At 49.5% G+C, this 14,745-nt stretch overlaps 1 protein-coding gene across 6 annotated transcripts in view; it reads left to right on the top strand.

Moving 5' to 3' along the window:
• The window catches only part of MCF2L2 (MCF.2 cell line derived transforming sequence-like 2), a 232,262-nt gene extending 217,686 nt beyond the window's left edge, over positions 1 to 14,576 (top strand). For 3 of the 6 annotated variants that reach the window (XM_059687143.1, XM_059687144.1, XM_059687139.1), the window contains 4 exons: positions 1,777 to 1,821; positions 4,507 to 4,595; positions 4,999 to 5,134; positions 13,322 to 13,356. In XM_059687143.1, coding sequence (XP_059543126.1) covers positions 1,777 to 1,821; positions 4,507 to 4,595; positions 4,999 to 5,121 — 257 coding nt within the window. In that variant the 3' untranslated portion in view covers positions 5,122 to 5,134; positions 13,322 to 13,356. Of the gene's footprint in view, positions 1 to 1,776; positions 1,822 to 4,506; positions 4,596 to 4,998; positions 5,135 to 13,321; positions 13,357 to 13,722 lie in introns of those variants that run through there. The other 3 variants (XM_059687140.1, XM_059687141.1, XM_059687142.1) reach the window with 3 other exon arrangements.
• Positions 14,577 to 14,745: the final 169 nt, after the last annotated feature.

The raw sequence follows: 14,745 nt of genomic DNA, 5'->3' as shown, positions 1-14,745 counted from the left end.
GCAAATCAGACATAACCTAGATAACCACTGTAAATATTTCACCTCAGACATTTTGTCTATAAAAATGCATATTTTAAAAAAAAATTGGAGCCATACACATTGGGGGGGAGGGGGAGCTTTGTATTTTAGTTTTACTGAAAAATTCCCATCAAATCTCTGAGGAAATGGGCAAGGCTTTGACTAGACTCAACTAGACACATCAGCTTGTCTCCCCCCCCCTCCCCGCACCCCCCCCCGCCCCCGCCCCACTACCACCCCACTATGGGCTTACTCCAACCCAGACATTTGAGAGATCTAGTTGTTGAGCTAGAAGTGGTTTCCCAGTTGTAACATTTCTTTGACTCCAGTTCTTAGTAGCTCTGAAAGACTAAGACAGCCAGCTCAGACTTCCCTGGAAGCTGGCAGAGACTTGAGCAACAGAAAATGCATGAAAGGAAGGGAAAGAAGGTGGGAGGGAGGGAGGGTGGGAAGGAGGCCACAAGAATATGTAAAATCTGAGAACTATTGATTGAATGCCTAGGAGTGATTCCCTTCCTTTGGGCCAAAGACAGGTTTGCAAAGGAAATGGAAGCTTCAGACATAGACTGGCCTAGATGTCCAAGTTTACACTCTGGGCCACCAAGCAAACGATATTCATCCAGCCTAGCACCCATGGAAAGATCCTAGAGGGAGCTCCTTTGTGAACTCTGGAGAGCTCCTGGGATGGGTTAGGCAGGAAGTGACCCCTGCGTTAACCCCTGGATGGCCAAGAAGGAGCTCGGTGAGCAGCACAGCACAGCAGTTAAGGGTTCGGGCACTGAAGGCTTACAGACCCAGCTCAAATCCAGCTCCATCTCTTTGGGTGAATTACTTAACCTCTTTGTGCTTCAGGTCTTTTCATCATTTATTTTATAAAACGGAGGTAGTGCTGTACAGTCCTCCTGAGAGGATTAAATGAGATGACTTAGGCATTTTGTTAGCATCTTTCGCAACTAGTTCCCCACACTTGTTCCTCCAGGGGCTTGGGCTCTCCACCGCCACCACCCCATCCCCCAAGGGAAAATGATGTACGTCAGCTTATGTGATAGAGATGGTCCTTAAAAAGCCATCGCAGATTGTAAGGAATAGAGAAAAAGCGAGTTTGAAAGAAAATAAAAATCGTTTGCCCTGTGGGGTAGGAGCCGCCGCCGAACTCACTGGAGCTACAGTGGTCCCTTTGCGCCATCTAGTGGACAGCAAGGGAAAAGCCATAGTTTTATCACCAAGGTTGGTAATTTGCCAAAAGCATTTAAACTCACTAATGGGTTCACTTGTTAACAAATTCCATTCAGTAGTTTAAGCAACTAAAAGAGTAGGATTCTAAACATTAAGTGCTAAAACTCCACCTGAGTTCCCCAAACCAGTTCGGAGGTAGGTGCGCTGTGCGGCAAAGATCGCCCGCTGAGGGAAGAGCAGCCACCCAGTCCTTACCGGCGTGAGTCTTCATGGCCCACCTTTCCCATCCTTCTCGCCCTTCTCCACCAAGATGCTTTACGCTCATTCTGGCACATGAACTGGAGAGTATCTTCCCAACATGCTGCCAGGCCTTGGCTGGTACTGGAGCCAACGCACCATTCGGCTCATTTTCTAAGAATGCAACCATCACTTAAAATATTGCTGTACTCACATTGAACGTCTGTCCAGGGCCTATATGTTTGGAGTGGGTTTTCTGGGGTGTGTGTGCGTGTGTGTGTGCGCGCTCTGTGTTTCCTTTTAAAGCCATTTATTTATTACCTTTATAATTTGTTTCCTCCCCAGATGTTTACGAGGATGAAGACAATGGCAGACAAACCGCCCCCGAATGTGAGTAATAATAACCCCCGCTTGGAGTGCTGTTCTGAGACCTTCTCTGTAGCATCATCGCAATTACTGTTAACAATAATCATAACAGTGTTATCTGTTAAATTCCTACGACGTGCCAGACATTTGTAAACATTTTTGCTAGTTCTCACACCGACCCTGCAGAACAGAAACCATCACCCCATTTTAGAGACAAGGAGCTGATTGGTGCTCAGCGAAGTGGCTTACCCGTGAGCACACAGTCGTGAGCGCTTGGCAAAGTCAGAATTGCTCCCAGGTCTGACTCCAAACCCCTGCTCCCCCCACTGGGCAGTGGGGGTCTCACCTGTTCAGTCACGTGCCTGGGACCCGGAGACCCTGGGCCCGAGGCTCTGGGTCCCCTCAGTGCTGCCACCTCCGCAGCACCGAAGGCTTAGTTCCGAAGACTCTTCCTGCCACAGAGCCCATGGCCAGGGAGCCCAGGAGGAAGGGATTAAATGTGGACGTGACAGAGGTACAGCAACGGCAGCCCTGAGCTGCACTTTCCTCCCTGTAAAACCAGGGGCTTTGACGGAGGGACTTTCTCCAAGGTTTGCCAGGTTCTGCCAAGTCTGGTTTCTCCCAGGAGGATACTGGGTGAATAGGGCTTTGTCTCTGCTGCCCAGAGCCCAGGGCCCTTGGGGGAGACACCTGGGGGAACAAGCAGAGCATCTGCAGTTGGTCTCAGAAGAAACTCTCCCTCAAAAAGTATTGTGAGGTGATTGTGGGCGACCCACCCCCTCCCACAGCCCCTTTCCTCCTCTATCTCCCAGAGTAGGGCAGAATAGGAAAGATTAGAATAATTGTTGAGCCCTAGCTGGTTTGGCTCAGTGGATAGAGCATCAGCCTGCGGACTGAAGGGTCCCAGGTTTGAATCTGGTCAAGGACACATGCCTGGGTTGTGGGTTCGGTCCCCAGTAGGGGGTGTGCAGGAGGCAGTCGATCAATGATTCTCTCTCATCAGTGATGTTTCTATCTCTCTCTCCCTCTCCGTTCCTCTCTGAAGTCAATAAAAAATATATTTAAGAAAAATAATAATCGTTGAATAGAAGAAAGACATCACATATTGTGAGAGTAATATGGTTCCATAAACTTGTGTTTTGACTTTATAAATGCACGTATGTGTGTGCGTTGTGTTGGGATGTAAAACTTGCATCTCCCTTCAGGTGCACTTAGAAGGAGCTGGAACTTGTCGGGTCTTTCAGTTCCCAAGTTGCCTCCAGGGATGCCCTCTGCAGGCTGTGGGGGTTCTACAGCTGTTGGAGGCCAGAACCCCCACCCCCATCCTTCCAGCCGGTGGCTTTCTGGTCTCTGGAACCAGCATTGGACCCTGGAGACGCAGCCCTTCGGGTCACCCGGGGGTGGCTGAGGGCCTGGCTGCTCCCATCCCCGCTACAGCCTTCCTGCAGGACCAACATTCCTTCTCTCACGGTCTGCTGCTGGCATAGGCATCCTGGGTGGGATGATCGCCCTGAAGAGGCACCTCTCGGGGGTCACAGCAGATGCCCCTGAGTCACATATGGATGACGGTGGGAGGCATCTCCCAGAACCAGTTTCTCATTTTACCCTCAACTGCCTCACCCCTACCGTGCTGGGACCAGGAATTAAACCAGGGTTTCTGGAGGCCTCCAGAAGGGGGCTGACGGCAGCTCCCATGCTGCTCACACAGCCCCCACTGGCCTGCTCTGGGGGGACTCTGGGTAGCAGGTTGGGGACCTCCCATATGACCATGGCTGCTCCCTCAGATAATGAGCCTCCAGTGCACCCCAAGCTGCAAGCTCCTTCTGCTCCCCTTCAAGGCCATTACTCTGTCCAGAACGACCTCCCTCCTGGTGTGTGACCCCCTCCCTCTGAGTTCTCACTGAACAGAAATTCTCCAGCTGTCAGATTCCAGATCTCTGCTTCCTGGCCTGGGGCTGCCACGTGGGATCTTTCTGCTCCTCCTTAGTCTGCCTGAGAGCATGTGGAGCAGAGCAGGAATGCTGTAGAGGCCAGCTGCAGTGCTCAGGGGCCAAGGGAATTTCTCCAAGTGATTATTCCTCTTTTATCTCGGTTTCTTCATCTGTAAAATGGGCTAAGGCCCTGGTGCAGTTGTCCTGACATAGCCCCAGGCGCCAGCAGCCTCAGTGTGGGAATTGCTGTTCCCCACAGCGTCTCACAGCCCTGGGCACATAGCAGGTGCACAGTGGTGACTGTTGGTTAATTAACCCATTCATTGGAGAGAGCGGCAGGATGTACTCCTGGTCCTCATGGGCAGTGCAGTGACACTGGCAGAGGATGCTAAGGAAATGGGCAGTCACCCCAGGAGAGAAATAAGAGCAAGAAAGGGAGCGGGTGGAAAGGCAGTCAAGCACAGAAAGAGTGAGCGCGTTTTTTTCTGGGAGAACAGGAGGTGGGGCTATGAGCAGCGCGTGGACACGACTTCTAGGTCACAGTCACACAATTCAGAGCTGGAAAGGGGAACCTGGAGGTCACAGAACCCCCCCCTTCCCTCTCCCCCCCCCCCCCAGAGTAAAGCAGTGCGCCCCGGGAGGGTGGGAGTTACAGGTGGGAGAATGGGCTGCTGGGACAGGCGCTGCCCCTCCCTGGCAGCAGGGCACTCCCACCCTCTCCCACCCTCTCCCACCCTCTCCCCTACAGCCCGCCCAAGTGCTTCCCTTCTTCCCCCAGGCTGCCCCGGCGGGGCGTGCATCTCCGTGGAAACCTTTGAAGACGGTGAAGGGGCAGAAGAAATGGAGAAGGAGAGCAGCGCTCTGGGTGTAATTTATTTCCTGCTGCCTCTTTCCCGGTCTCCCTCATTCCTGTTCAGCAGCTTCCCCGGCCCCCTCTTCCTCTCCCACCCCCTCGCCCTGCTTTCCTTGATTCTACTCTGTGAGCACCGGCCTAGTCCGGGAAGCTGAGGCCACTGCCCTTGCAGAGGCGCTCAGACCTCCCAGCCCAGCGCGCCCCCCAGCGCCGGCTCCTTAGCAACGCGCTGGTTTCTGGCGTAGTGAGGGGGATCCTGTTGGGACCCTGAGTGGCCCCGTGGGCGAGCCGGGGTGGGCGAGCCGAGGGTGGAAGAGGAGCCGGGGTGCACGCGCTCTGCCAGGGGGAGTCCGCGCGTGGGCCTGGCCTGGCACCCCAGCTGACGCTGAGGGTGCACCCCTGCCCTCGCCCTTCCAGCTCTCGGGGCTTTTCCAGTTGGACGACAGTTATGACACCTGTTCCCCCATGTCTGCTGTGGACGCGGGAGAACGCATCCAGGGAGAAAAGGGAGGCGATGATCAGAGGGACACGCGAGTGTGAACGAGGAAGGAAGGTGGGTACGCGGACTCATCAGCCAGCGCTTCTCTGACTTTCTTCTTGGAATTCAGGGCAATGAACACAACTGTGGCGAGCGCGGGGGGTCGAGGGGGGGGCTCGCTCCTGCGGGGAGGTGACGAATGTCTGGGCAGAAGCAGCGCGGGCGGGCTGCTGGGGGAGAGGGGGAGGGGACCCCCAGAAAACTGGCACTCCTTCCAGACAGCCGCGCCTCCTCGCTCAGCGGAGCCGCCCCAGGCCGCCCTCGGCGGAGGGGCTCGGAGCCCGCGGACCCGCCTCCCTAGCCCGGCGCCGGGCCGCCTTCCCCGGGACTCGGGAGCCGCCCGGGCCCCGCCCACGGAGAGCCTGGGCGCCGGCAGGAGCGCGCGGCTCGGTGCCGACTCCGCGGAGACCTGTGCTGCTCCGCGCGCCGGAGGGCGCAGCCCAGGGTTTCCCGGGGTTCGCGCTTGTGACGCGTGGGACGGACAGTTCCCAGCGAGGACTGGCCCGTGCACTGTAGGGTGTGTAGCAGCTGCCCTGGCCTCTCCTCTCCCCGCACGGGCCGTAGCTCCCACTCACCCAAGCTATGACGATCAAAAACATGCCTTCGGATGTTGCCAAATTTCTCCTGGAGTGGGGGTGCGGGGGGGGGGGTGCGGGTATCGGGGGACGGGGCCCGCTGAGGCCTCTCCTCTGAGCTGGAGGACCTAAGCCGCTCCACCCGACGGGGCGGAAGACCCCCCGCCCCCCTGCCGCCTCCTCTTCTCCTCGGGTTCCTGGGCCGCGGGGGGGGGGGGGGGGGGGGGGCGGGGGGGGGGGGGGAGTGATGCTTGTGGTTACTTTGCTCCAGGCTTGTTTCCATTCACAGAGGATTGGTTGGTTACAAGTTAACTTCGGGCATATTTCTGTTTAGATTTGCTCGTTTTTTAATTAATTTATTTTTTTGTTTTTAGTTTTAGTTATTTAATGTCATAGCTTTAAAGTCACCTGTTGATAATGATTTTATTTTAAAGGTTCGTTTTTTAGTTACTCATTTTCAGTTACTTATAGTTATTTCGTTTTAAGAGTTATATTTCCAAATTAGTTATTTGACATATTTTTTAATATATTTTATTGATTTTTTACAGAGAGGAAGGGAGAGGGATAGAGAGTTAGAAACATCGATGAGAGAGAAACATTGATCAGCTGCCTCCTGCACACTCCCTACTGGGGATGTGCCGCAGCCAAGGTACATGCCCTTGACCAGAATCGAACCTGGGACCCTTCAGTCCGCAGGCCGACGCTCTATCCACTGAGCCAAACCAGTTAGGGATTGACATATTTTTTAGAGTAAAATGTTTTTAGTTATTTTAGGGTTTCCTCCTAGTTATTTAGTTTTAAAGTGACTTACATTCACAGTTGTTTAGTTATGTGGGGTTCTGGGCTTTTTACTTTTACATTTTTGTCATTTAGGTTTTTTTAGTTATTTTGTTTTAAATTATTTCATTTTCTTAGTTATTTCTTTTCAGCTATGTCTTTGCCATTTTAATTTTTTTCTGTTCTGTATTTTTACTCATTTTATTTTCAGAATTATTTTCTCTAGAATTTGTCAGTCAGGATCCAATCAACAGAGAGACACCATAGCAGTTCTTTTAAGAGAGAATTTAATATAAAGAATCATTATTCAACTAGTAGTGATTTTTAAGAGAAAAACAACAGTGATAATGAGATGTTATGGAGATTCTAACTGCAAGAAGCAGCTCTCCCCACAAGGACTGAGGGAACAAAGGGAAGGATGGGAGGTGGCCCCAAGGCTGGGGTTCCCCTCTGAGGAGAAGGCACTGCCGGATGGGACAGATGTCCCAGGAGCTGGGTGCAGAGGAGGGGTGCTCCGGCTGGCGCTGCTGCCTCTGAAGGGCAGCGATGAGGCTGGTGTGGAGGTGTTGGGGGAAGGCAGACCGCAGCTGCGGAACCACCATGGCTCTCAGTTGCCAGGGGATGCCGATGGGAACCCAGGCACCCAGGAAGGAGTGTGTCCCCCTCTCCTCCTCTAGCCTCTGATCCGTCTGCCCTGGGGCCGAACCGTTCAGGGAGCAGCTCGCTGGTGAAGGAGGCATGGCGAGTGGCCCAGAACCACAGAGCAGAGAACAGAAGCGTAGGCCCGCAGCTACGAAATCACAGCTAACACCCAGCACGCTGGGCTCTGGAGTTATTTAGTTTTCCTTTTGGATTTAGTTAGTTTTGGAATCGTTAGGGTGATCTGATTTTAACTTTTCGCTGGACATGAGGTTTGGCCGAGTCTCCAGTCCCTTGGTTTGTTTCTGGAACGGAGTGGGTAACAAGTACAGGGAGAAGCGTTTCTTGTGAGGCTCAAGAAAATCACTTCAGATTTAAGAAAAACAAAAATAAGTGACTCACTTTGCTCATAAAAAAAGTCCTTTGTGTGGCCAGCACAGGGCAGATGCTAAGGGACAGGCTACTCAAGGAGGGGCTGTGGGCACCATAGGCCTGGACACACGGCTCACTCGGGAAATAGACTTCTTAAAGGCGGGGGAGGGGGCTCCTCTGTGAGTGAAGTTTGTGTCATCTTTCCATTTAAATAAATGGGAAAGAATCCAAACCCATCAGATAAAATCCTCCAGCCTCCTTTCACAACTTGTTCAAACCATCCGTGGCTTTACAATGTTGCCTGTTGCCCACTAGAGGGACCCAGAGTTCAACATGCCGCTGAGGCATGGAAATGCCGTCACCCCAAATGCAAGGGCCTTGGCTGAAGCAGTTGCACTAAAAGCGGCCGTGGATCTGTGAAATCTGGCCCGAGTCTGAGTCCACACTAAACACCTGCCGTGCATTAGGACATAGATAGAAACAGAGATCCTCTAAACCAGCATTTCTAGAATATATTTTGTAGAATAGGCAGAAGAGTGTAAGAGTTTAACAACAAAATTATCCTATACTAGAGGCGTGGTGCATGAAATGTATGCACGGGGCAGGGCAGGGGGTTCCCTCAGCCTGACCTGCACTCTCTCCAATCTGGGAGCCCTCAGGGGATGTCCAACTGGCAGTTGGACATCCCTCTCGCAACCTGGGACCTCTGGCTCCTAACCACTCACCTGCCTGCCTGCCCTAACCACTCTGCCTGCCTGCCTGATCCCCCTAACTGCCCTCCCCTGCCGACCTGGTCACCCCTATTAACTTTTTTTAAAATCTTATCCCCTTCACACACAATTGTATTTGACTTCCTTATTGGCTTCTCCCTCTCACACAATTTTTCTCTCTCTTTTATGTAACACTTTTTCCTACTGACTCATCATTTATAAACTTTTCTTTCCTCCTTATTTCCTACTTCTGTTCCATCATCCTTCCTCCCATCTTTCTCCTACCCTCCCTCTCCACATTCCTTCTTTTCTTTATCTTTACCCCTCCTCTCCCTCCCCTTTTCCTCCCTTCCCACCTTAATTTTTGTCTTCACTTCCTCCCTCGGACCTGCTTTGCTCCCTCCCCCATTTCTCCCTTCTTCCCACTCTCCTTAAAGCTCTACCGGCTCCCCTTTAAAACTTTTCTTCCCTCCCTCTTTCTCTCTCATCCTACCTTTCCCATATATTCTTCTCTACTTATTTCCACTGTTTTCATATCTATCCATCTACCTGCCTAGTTATTCACTATCATTTATCTTTTTTCTTTTCTGACTCCTACTTTTAAAATCTGTCCCCAGTACACAACTATACTTGATTTTCATTATAGCTCCTACAATTCACTCACACATCCTCTTTCCTTCTTTAACGCTGCTCTCTACTGACTCCTTTATAAAGTTCTTCCCTCCCTCCCTCCCTTCTTAACGTGAAGCAAGAGCACCTCTGCCCAGAAGGCCTCAGAACGTCCACCACTCCATCCCAGACCCATGGGCGCCTCCCCGCCAATGGCCCACGCCAGGGGCCACCACCCCTCGCCAGGCGCACCTGCCACCCCTCCCGCGTGCAGCCCCGCGTTTCCTTCCCTTTTCCATTCCTGAGTCTTTTTCTTGTTCCCTTTCTGTATTTCTGTTTCTCCTCTCGGCCTGTCTGCATGCAGGCCTGCCTTCCTCTCCCTCTCCTTTCTTATCCCCTCCTATTGATCGTATCCTATCCCACCCCAGGCCTCTGCAGCTGCCTGAGCAGAGGGTGGGAACACAGCCTGCTAATCCGGTCATGATGTGATGCTGTAATGGATAATTTGCATATTTCTCTATTATTAGTATAGATAATAAAAGAGTAATATGCAAATAGACCAAATGGCAGAACAATCAAAACATAATATGCTAATGATATGCTAAGGCTGCTCAACAACTCGCTATGACATTGCCTGACCACCAGGGGGCAGACAGTCAACTAGTCGACCAGTCGCTATGAGGTGCACTGACCACTAGGGGGCAGATGCTCTGACCAATAAGTTAGCTTGCTGCTGGGGTCTGGCGGATCAGGGCTGAGTGAAATGGGCTGGACATGCCCTGGAGCCCTCCCGCAGTCCCTCCCCGGCCCGATCGTGCACTGGTGAGGTCCCTCAGCCTGGCCTGTGTCCTCTGGCAATCTGGGACCCCTTGGGGCATGTTGGAGAGCTGGTTTCAGCCTGATCCCACAGGCTGCTCCCCTTGGGAGGGCTCCAGACACAGGGCTCATGGCTGGCGAGTGCTGCTGCAGTAGCATGAGCCTCTCCAATCAGGACTGATTGGGCGCAAGCCCGCAGCAGGCACAGTGGGGCCAGGATGAGAGGGAGCGACAGGTAGGAGCTGTAGGCGGCGTTGGACTGTGGGTTTTGGCCCGATCCCTGCAGGCCACCCAGAGGGACCCCACCCATGCATGAATTCATGCACCGGGCCTCTAGTCTAATAATAAATACATTTTTAAAACATGACATATTCTGTTCCTCTCTTAGTTGGTTCCAACTAGATTAAAGGATCTGAGAACTCTTGAAGAAAGGAAGTGTGTATACTTTTGTTAAACTCATCATCTCCCAAACTTATTTCAACACTTTTCTTTGTGGACTATAATATCCCGTATGTATTGGGAAAGGGAAAGGTTAAGCTGTTGTAACAAAAAGATCAAACAATATAGTGACTGAAAGAATATCCTTCCTCATGAGACAGCCCTGGTTGGGTATGCAAGCTGTGTGGCCCCACACAGTCATCTGGTGTCCCAGGCTCCTTCCTTCTGGTTTTCCCACCATTCCCTAGAACAGGGGTGGGCAAACTTTTAGACTCGAGGGCCACAATGGGTTCTTAAACTGGACCGGAGGGCCGGAACAAAAGCATGGATGGAGTGTTTGTGTGAACTAATATAAATTCAAAGTAAACATCATTACATAAAAGGGTACGGTCTTTTTTTTTTTAGTTTTATTCATTTCAAACGGGCCGGATCCGGCCCGTGGGCCGTAGTTTGCCCACAGCTGTCCTAGAACATTGTCCTTGGCTGCAGAGTCAAAAGCAAGTGTGAGAGTGTCTGACTTCCACTCGCAGCAAGGGGGCAGAACTTGGCAGATGGCCTGTGCAATGTTGGAAGGCCCACCCTCCGCAAACGGCACACACCTTCTATTCCTTTAGTGAAAGCCTTGTTGCATGGCCACAACAGCTACAAGAGGGGCCGGGAGTGTAGCTAGGAGGACATTGCCCACCTGCGATTTTATTACTATGTGTCGGTGTGACCCAGCCAGCCTGCAGCAGAGCAGGGACTAGAATCCATGTCTCCCAACTCCTACCCAGGATGCCAGTTACCACATTAGCATTGCTTACTCCTCCATCATGTATGAAGTGCCTCTTGAGTTCAAGTTTATTGTCAGATGAGGATAGGACGCTTTATAAAACACAATTTCACTGATTCTCTATAAAATATCAATTGCATCTTTAATTTGCTAGCAGTTTTTATTTGTGGATAAATTTTTGAATATGGCTATTAAAGTAGCAAAAACTATAGGTTTATATCATAATGTTTCAATTTGCCAGAGAACACATACAGCGGGTCCTCAAACAATGTTTCATTCAATGTGGTTTCACAGATGATGTTAAAAAAAAAAATCGATTCCTGCCCAGGGGCCACTGTTTGCATGGAGTTTTCGTGTTCTCCATGTCTGCGTGGGTTTTCTCTAGGTACTCTGGTCTCCTCCCCATCCCAAAGATTTGCACATGTGGTGAGGTATCTAATTGTCCCAGGCCCTGGCTGGTATGGCTCAGTTGGTTGAGCTTTGTCCCATGCTGGTTTGATTCCCAGACAGGGCATGTGCAGGAGGCAGCCAATTGATGTTTCTCTCTCTCATCAATGTTCCTCTCCCTCTAAAATCAATAACAACATATTAAGTTGCCTCAGTCTGAATGAGTGCAGGTGTGCATGAGTGTGCCCTGTGGTGGAAGAGTGTCCTGTCCAGGGCTGGCTCCTGCCTTGCACCCTGAGCTGCAGGGGTAGGCTCCAGCCCCCTCTCCACCTGAGCTGGAGGAAGTGGATTGGAAAACAATTATCTTCTTTGTTTTTATTCGTCTTTATTAAATGTATGTATAGCTCACATTTATCTTAATCTTTAACATGAAAAGTATTTGGAGTCTTTCTTTAGAAGTTTTGTGATGTTTTTATTCATCTTTCTTAAATGTATGCATAGTTCACATTTATTTCAATCTTTTATATTAGAAGTATTTGGGGTCTTTATTTATAAGTTTTGTGATGTTTTTGTAACCAGAATATGTCATAGGGACTTAACTCTTGTTTATATCAATGAGCCTATGGTAAAATAAAGTCGCAGTTTCCAAGAACCTATTTCTAACATTAAGTGAGGACTTACTGTGCTATGGGAATAAATAAACACAAGAGGAACAGAGTATAAAAATCTTGAAATGGACCCAAATACATCACAGAGTTTAGAGTATGGAAAGATGCATTTCAAATTAGTTCTGAACAACAACAACAAAAAAGATAAACTATGTGTGAGAGTGTTGCTGGGATCCCTAGATAGCAATGTGGAAAAAATAGTGTCTACCTCATCCCTCAATATAATTCATATTGTTCAAATATGTAACTTAAAGGAATCATGAAAGTCAAAGCATTTAAAATATAATGTTGAATGGGATAAAGTCTTTCCAGACAAAAACTATAAGAAAACTAAAAGAAAATTTTGATTAATTAGGCTATGTAAGAAGCAAAAACTTATATGTAGAAAAAAGAACAAAAAGTCAAATCATTAATACATTTTTTAACACCTCACTTGAAGATGTTTATTTGTTGTTGTTTTTTAAGAGAGAGATGAAGGTGGTGGTGGGGGAGAGAGAGAGAGAGAGAGAGAGAGAGAGAGAGAGAGAGAGAGAGAGAGAGAGACATCAATCCATCGATCTGTTGCCTCCTGTACATGTCCCAACCAAGGATCAAACCTGTAACATAGGCATGTGCCCTGACAGGGGATCAAACCCACAATATTTTGGTGCACAGGACAACTCTCCAACCAATTGAACCACCTGGTCAGGGCCATAATACATTTTTAAAACACATGTCTCTGACTATTTCCTTGGTACATAAAGAGCTTTTACAAATCAATAACAACTAGTGGCCCAGTGCACGAAATTCATGCATGGGTAGGGTCTCTAGGCCTGGCTGGTGATTAGGGCTGATTAGGTTCCCCACCTTCCTGCCTCCCTGCCTCTCCGCCTTCTTCTTCCCTCACTCCCTCAGCACCTCACCGCTGCTGGTTGCCCACCATGTTCCGCACTGCCCCCTGGTGGTCAGCACACGTCATAGCGAGTGGTCGAACTCCTGTTCTCCCGGTCGAACTCCTGAGGGGACACTTTGCATATTAGCCTTTTATATATATAGATAACAACAACAATAGAAAAAGAAATGGGCAAAGGACATGAATATACACAGGAAAGAAATTTAAAATCCAATAAATATACAAAAAGCAGCAAAACAGTAAGATAATCTTTTTTTCATTAACAGACAGTCCAACATTTAAAACTTTGATAACCTACAGTATTGGAGAGACTATAACAAAACCAATACTGTCATACACCACTGGTGAGGGTGTAAATTAGTACTAGATTTTAGGAAAAAATTTGCAATGGCTATCAAAATTTAAAATATGTATATGATTTGATCCAGCAATTCCACTTCTAAGACTTTATTTTAATGATAAACAAAACAACAAAGATATATATAGATATAGACAAGTGTTCATTTTCACGTTGCTTTAAAAAAATGTATGTTTTTATTGATTTCAGAGAGAGGAAGGAAGAGGGAGAGAGAGGTAGAATCATCAGTGATGAGAAGGAATCATTGATTGGCTTCCTCCTGCACATTGCACCGAGCCCACAACCCAAGCATGTGCCCTTGACCGGAATCGAACCTGGGACCCTTCCATCCGCAGGCCGACGCCCTATCCAGTGAGCCAAACCAGCTAGGGTTCACGTTGCTTTTAATGGGAAAACAGGGAGCGGAAGATGGGGAACAACCTAAATGCCTGTGGTAGTGTTAAAATTTATCCCCGAATCGGTACTCCTCCCTTTGAGTGTGGGCAGTGACAGTGACTGTGATCAATAGAATGTGGTGGACGCGATGGTAACAGACTTTCAAGACTGGGTTATAAAAAGCACTTGCCTTCTTCCTCATTCTGCCTCTTGAGATAGTCACCGTGGAAGAAGCCAGCTACCGTGTTGAGAAGACACTGAAGCCGCCCCATGACGAGACCCACACGCAGGAACTGAAGCCCCACGCCCGCAGCCACATGAATGAGCCACCTGGGGGGTGGGCTCTCCAGCCCCAGCCAGGCCTTCCTTCCGGCAGCTTCAGCTCCAGCTGATTTCGTGGCTGAAACCTCATGAGAGACCCAGAGCCAGAAGAACCCAGCTCAGCTGCTTGTGAATTCATTACCAGGGGATCATGAGATAATAAATGTTTGGTTTAAGCTGCTAAGTTGTGGGGTCATTTGTTAAGCAACGATGGATAACAGATATAATATTAAATAATAAAAGCTGGTTAATAAAGTATTGTCCTGACATGAATTGGAACCCCATGCTGCTGTTAAAAATAATATCTTCTGCTTGAGATGTGGAAAGCTAGAAGGAGAACTGTCTCCACACGTGTGAGATATTAAAAAATCTGGAAAATACACAAATGCACAACTTTTCTTGAACGCATGAGAGAGCTGAGTTCACAAGGCAAGATCTAACCTGAAATTTAAGGAAAAACATTTCCTTCCCCTTCTCCCCTCGGCTTCTTCCCCCACAGGCACGAATCTCCTAAATTCTAAGGGTCCCTACGAGACTTGCAACCAGGGGAGCAGTGGGCAGCAGACGCTCATCCCAGCCTTACCCCCTGACCCTGTCTCCAAGGCCCCCTTTTCTCTGACTTCTCAGTGAGCCAAAGCTGCCCAGCCTGGGCTCATTTCCCCTCCCTGCCCCTCCCCTGCTGCTGCTTCTGTCCTAGGTCCCTCCTTGTTTCACTGTCCCTGCCTTAATAAACATCCTCTAAAATTCACCTGGACTCGTGTTGTGAGATGTTTCCTGCACAAAGTCAAGAACCCACACACCGCCAGCCAGCCCAGCAGACCCGCACAGGGCCAGGGCCCCTTTCCAGCAACGGTCTTCTTAAGTGCACACAGAACATTTAACAGGACAGACCGTTCACACACACACACACACACACA

This window comes from Myotis daubentonii, chromosome 3 (genome assembly GCF_963259705.1).
Source record: "Myotis daubentonii chromosome 3, mMyoDau2.1, whole genome shotgun sequence".
In the NCBI taxonomy this organism is placed as follows: domain Eukaryota; kingdom Metazoa; phylum Chordata; class Mammalia; order Chiroptera; family Vespertilionidae; genus Myotis; species Myotis daubentonii.
This window is presented reverse-complemented; position numbering and strand designations above follow the sequence as displayed.